The sequence below is a fragment of the Octopus sinensis genome, linkage group LG15, assembly GCF_006345805.1.
Source record: "Octopus sinensis linkage group LG15, ASM634580v1, whole genome shotgun sequence".
NCBI lineage: Eukaryota > Metazoa > Mollusca > Cephalopoda > Octopoda > Octopodidae > Octopus > Octopus sinensis.
Window position 1 is genome coordinate 11769985 of NC_043011.1, and position 6198 is coordinate 11776182.

At 36.0% G+C, this 6198-nt stretch overlaps 1 protein-coding gene across 1 annotated transcript in view; it reads left to right on the forward strand.

Moving 5' to 3' along the window:
• LOC115219954 (putative uncharacterized protein DDB_G0282133) overlaps window positions 1–6198 on the forward strand; it is a 45607-nt gene that overhangs the window by 138 nt on the left and 39271 nt on the right. The window contains exon 1 of the mRNA XM_036509478.1: window positions 1–2290. This exon is cut by the window's left edge and continues 138 nt beyond it. Coding sequence (XP_036365371.1) covers window positions 556–2290 — 1735 coding nt within the window. The 5' untranslated portion in view covers window positions 1–555. The remainder of the gene's footprint in view (window positions 2291–6198) is intronic.

The following is a 6198-nucleotide window of genomic DNA, read 5'->3' on the forward strand; positions in this document are numbered from 1 at the left end:
ACTTACAGATGGGAATTTGCCACCAAAACACATTGCTCTACAGATTCCTGGAATGTTTTATGAAGAAAGATCAACTACTTACCGATTCCAGTTGCCCCGTTTCCTACATTCTTCCATCTAGATACCTATACAGCTATATGGCTACACAGTACATATATATTCATAAAAGTATACATGTATGAAGTTACATAACTGCACAACTACACAGCAAAACATTAACTGAATTGCATGTCAGAGCATTTACTTTCTGAATCAAGTTAAAAGAAAGGTAAAAAAAAAGAAAGAAAGAAAGAAAGAAAGAAAGAAAGAAAGAGAAGGATGATGATGCGATACTACGTCAACGTTAGTCAATAAGTGGTTTCTTCGACTACCGTTAACCCTTACGTTTCAAAAAGCCTTTCAAAACAGGGAGCTGTTTTTTTTTGTTGTTTTTTTTTACTTATACTACATCAAAGACTATTTACAATTTGCCAATTCATTAACCATCTGCGGTTAACTTGGAAAAGGCAAGCCAAATTTTCTTGTGTTAAGAAGAAAATCAACTAAGAATAAAAAATGCTGACGCCATTTTCCATAGAAAATATCTTGAGGCGGACATGTCAGAAGACGTCAGACAAATTGTCGACACAGAAGGGACCACTACGTTCAGACAGACGAACGCTTGTTTATACAGATGCAGTCAGTGTTAATAGACCGACGCTATGGTCTAAAAGTCTTTCAGTTAGTCAGCAACATAAGTTTTATCATCGTGAAGTACGGCATCTACAGCAGCAACACCAACATCCACTACAATACCGTCGACGGCAGCAGCAGCAACAACAGCAGCAACAGCAACAACAGCAATTCCATCACAGTCATTACCAGCAACAGCTATATCTACAACCACAACTACATCACCAGCAACAACTACAGCAGCAACAACAAAAACTGCAAGAACAACATAGGAATCACCATCACGATGACCAAGTGCAAAATCATCATCAAAAGTTTCAACAAATCTATGAGCTTCATAAACAGTCGGAAGAGCTCTTGTATCACCAGCAGAAATTCCATTATTTATATTCAAATGACAGTTATAATCGAGAGACTAGTCTCTCGAGTAGAGAAGGGGAAGAGCATGAAGAAAAAGAACACAAACAAGATGTCGAAGTTTTATCTCAATCCGATGCTGAGGACCAATTAGATTTAGCGAACGATTTCGATGGTAACGACAATGATAACGATGATGAGGGTAGCGAGAATACAGACGGAGATGATGAAAGCAAGCAAAGCCATAAAGGTGAAACAGAAGAAAATGAAGGAGAGGGAGGAGGAGGGGGAGAAGAAGAAGAAGAAGATGAAGAAGAAGATGAAGAAGAAGAGGAGGATGATGAAGAGGAAGAGGAAGAGGAGGAAGAAGAAAAAGAAAAAGAAGAACAAATAACAGAACCAGAAGTAAAATACAAAAAGGGGGAAAGAAATGAAAACAGTTACGCCAAAGAGGAAATTCCAATACATGTGAAAGAAGAAGTTAATACCAGCATCCAGTTTCTTGAGAGACATTGTCACCACAAACATCATCATCAACACCACCATCTTCATCGTGAACAACAACATCGACATTATCACCATCAGGAGAACTGTCAGAGTCAACAACAGCAGCAATCACAGGAACCGACGGTATTAAATGGCGTTAAAATATTAGCAGACGACACACATCGTGAATCGTTGTTGGCTTTCAGTAAGACTTCACAAGATGACACCACTGTTACCAATGCTACTACTTCATTCCCTACCACAGCAACTACTGCTGGTGTTTTAAAAAATATTTCTACTAGCAATAACAACACCATTAGTATAATTACAACACATACGATCGATGTCAAAGATAGCAAAACATATCACATCAGTAGCACTACCTCAACGACCACAGCCACGACCACAACTCCTACTCCATCAACAAACAACATTATAGATATCAACAACACCGCTAACAGCATAAATTTCAACAGCAGCTGCTATTCTCAGAGCAACAAAAGCAACGTTAATAACAAAACAAATACGACAGTCTCATCACGCAATAATGATGAAAACAACGTAGATGAGGAAAACAAAAGACGAACAATTTCATTTAATGTTATCAAAAATATACACACCAATGACAATTTTCTGCTTCCACCTATAACTCTAATTAAAAAAGAGTTTGGAGATCGAGACAAGCTGCCTGCGACTAATTCCACAGGTTGGGAAAATAATATTTTGCCCCACATGGAAAACAGACAAAAGAAAATTGATCTAGCATACGGAAACGGTAAGAGACATTCTTTAAATTTCAAATGAATGATTCCTTTATATTTTATCTATGGCTTGTTGTTGTAGGATTATATGTAATACTTTAAGAGATAATGCCATAGAGACTATCACAGACATCTATTTTCGGAGTGATTCAACTCCGGTTACTCATACACGGGTGGCGTATCCGTATATACATTCATAGTACAAACATACATTCATAGTACAAACATACATTCATAGTACAAACATACATTCATAGTACAAACATACATTCATAGTACAAACATACATTCATAGTACAAACATACATTCATAGTACAAACATACATTCATAGTACAAACATACATTCATAGTACAAACATACATTCATAGTATGTACAAATATAAACGTTTATGCATGTGTATGTGCATATATATATATAATGAATATATATTTATTTATGCATGCAGGCATGCATGCATATATGTATGTATGTATGTATGTATGTATGTATGTATGTACGTACGTACGTATGTATGTATGTATCTGTATGTATTATATATATATATATATATTATATATATAGGTATATATATATATATATATATAATATATATATACATACATACACACATGTATATATATATATATATATATATATATATATAGATATATAAGCGTAGGAGTGGCTGTGTAGTAGAAGCTTGCTTCTCAACCACATGCCTCCGGGTTCAGTCACACTGCGTGGTATCTTGGGCAAGGGTCTTCTACTAGCTTCTTCGGGCCGACCAAAGCCTTGTGAATCGTGTGGTAGGCGAAACACACACACCCACCAATAATATAAATGATATATATATATATAATATATATAGATATATATATATATATATATATATATATATATACTAATAGAGAGAGAGAGAGAGAGAGAGAGTCCACAGTGATCCGAAGGTAGGAGAGGTGTAGCCGGGGGCATATATATATATATATATATATATATACATACATTATTTACGGATATTTGTCCTCACCTTCACAACGTTTCGGCTGATATACCCTCCAGCCTTCATCAGGTGTCTTGGGGAAATTTCGAACCTGGTTTCTCATTCCTAAGGTATTTTTTTGATGTTGTTATTATTATAATTAAGGTCCCTGTCTGGAATCGAACTCGGAATCTTTAGTTTTTGATGGAGTTTCTCTATATGTCTCCGTTGAAGTCTAATGTCGGTTCCGTACCGATTAGATAATACATTTCTATATTTAAGAGATGAGGAATTATGTACATTATTTACATTATTTACATTATTTACATTATTTCTATTTGACGGATATTTGTCCTCATCTTTTTTGTTGTTAACACAACGTTTCGGCTGATATATCCTCCAGAAGATTCCTAGTTCGATTCCAGGCAGTGACCTTAATAATAGTAATAATAACAACATCAAATAAATACCTTAGGAATGAGAACCCAGGTTCGAAATTTCCCCAAAACATCTGATGAAGCCTGGAGGGTATATCAGCCGAAACGTTGTGTTAAGAACAAATAAGATGAGAACAAATATACGTCAAATATAAATAATGTGAATAATGTATACATTCCTCATCTCATAAATAGAGAACTATATATATAGATATATATATATATATATATATTATATATATATATATATATATATATAGTATATATATATATATATATATATATATATATATAATATAGGGAGAGTTTACGAAAAAAACAAAAAAGACGAAGACAGGTGGTGTACCAAACAAACAGATGTATTAGTATAACGCTCAGGAATAGAAAAAGTCTTTACGTTTCGAGCCTACGCTCTTCTACAGAAAGGGACACAGAAAAAACAAGGAGAGAAACACGGAGAGAGAAAATCTGTGTAGTGGCTAACGATCTATCATGGCGACTAGTATATATATAATATATACATGTACACACACACACACACACACACACACACACAACACACATATATATATATATATGCATATATGGGTACAAAACGTCACCAACAGTAAACAAGAAATACGAAAACAAATGAATTAAGTACGCAAACAACGAGAGAAAAAATGGGACACAGAACAAATAATACAAAGAACGACCCTTCTTCAGTTGTCTTTCTACTCCTCATTTCGAGGATGAAGGGTGGTTTTTTGTGTTACTTGTCTCGTTGTTTGCATATTTAGCTCATTTATTTTCGTATTTCATGTTGTTTACTGTCAGTGATGTTCTGTACCCATATATATAACAAGACCAAGAGGAGGCCCGAAATTCCGTTTTAAAGACTAGCTGAAACGAACCTTGGCTCAAGCTAACATCCAGCCATCCTCATAGGAACAGATTGCCATGGAGGACTGCTATCCGCAATGGAGCCAGCTCCTTCGAATCTTGTTTTCACCTTCATGCCTCACATCTTGAATACTTCAATTTCGAGATTATTATTATTGTTGTTGTTGCTGCTGCTGCTGCTGCTGCTACTGTTGTTGTTGCTGATGGCGATTTACAGCGTAATTCAGTTAAGTGAACGTATCATTTCAGTCACCTATTCGGTTGTTTATTTACAGAGTGATTAAGTTAACTGATAATATCATTTCAGTCATCCACTCGGGTGTTTTATTTAAAGAGTTAACAGGTTTACCCGTGATCCATTCCTGCCTGATTCGTTACTTAAAAAGGAAATATACATACACCATGTCTCACGTTTTTAACAATATCCATGGAAGGAAGAAACTTGTGTATGACATGAATTACATATATAAAGCACAATACATTACCGATTGCATACTATTCTGGTGAACTACATCTGCCGACATTATGAGTTTAGCGTTAAAATCAAATGATTTTCGCGCTGGTTTTTCTTCCTCTCGATAATGTGATTGATGGATTTGAAGATCTTGTAGTTGACGACGATCTTCCGCAAGAACTTATGTTCTACTTTGAATTATCGTGCATGGGATGCATGCGAGGTAGAGGAAGTAGACAACGAAGAACTCCTTTGTTTCCCATTGATAGTTGGAATGTCTGCTTTAGAACAGAATCAGATGTGCCTCGCACTAATAACCATTCAGAGGGATATCACAATATTTTCTACTCTAGGCACAAGGGCCCGAAATTTGGGGGAGTGAGCCAGTCGATTAAATCGATCCCAAGTACGCAATTGGTACTTAATTTATCGACCCCGAAAGGATTAAAGGTAAAGTCGACCTCGGCGGAATTTGAACTCAGAACGTAGCGGCAGACGAAATACCTATTTCTTTATTACCCACAAGGGGCTAAACATAGAGGGGACAAACAAGGACAGACATAGGTATTAAGTCGATTACATCGACCCCAGTGCGTAACTGGTACTTAATTTATCGACCCCGAAAGGATGAAAGGTAAAGTCGAACTCGGCGGAATTTGAACTCACAACGTAACGGCAGACGAAATACCGTTGAGCATTTCGCCCGGCGTGCTAACGTTTCTGCCAGCTCGCCATCACAATGCACTACAAAGTTCTTTAACTTGTACACATCCGAATCTATGGAAATTAATTACTGCATTGAAAAGGAAGAACATTTGACGCAACCAAGAAAGGTTGAATTTGATCAAGGTCAGATCTGCAGGACTTCCCCCCCCCCCCCAAAAAAAAAAAATATAAAGATATAAACAAATAGCTGTAGATAATTATTCAGTGATATAGTCCTGCAAATAAGGTGGACTTTATACGAGCTATAGCTCATAACCTTCATAATTATTGAAGCTTTTAGAAATATTTTTATGTTTTACTGTACTTTTATTTTATCGTTATTCAACGTTTTATTTTTTTCTAATATCGGGAGTGAAATTATCAGGAGGGAAATTGACTGACACTCAAATTACCGGGGGTCAAATTACCGTAGTCAAAATACCGGGAGTGTCAAATTACAGGCTACCGGATAAAATAAGTCC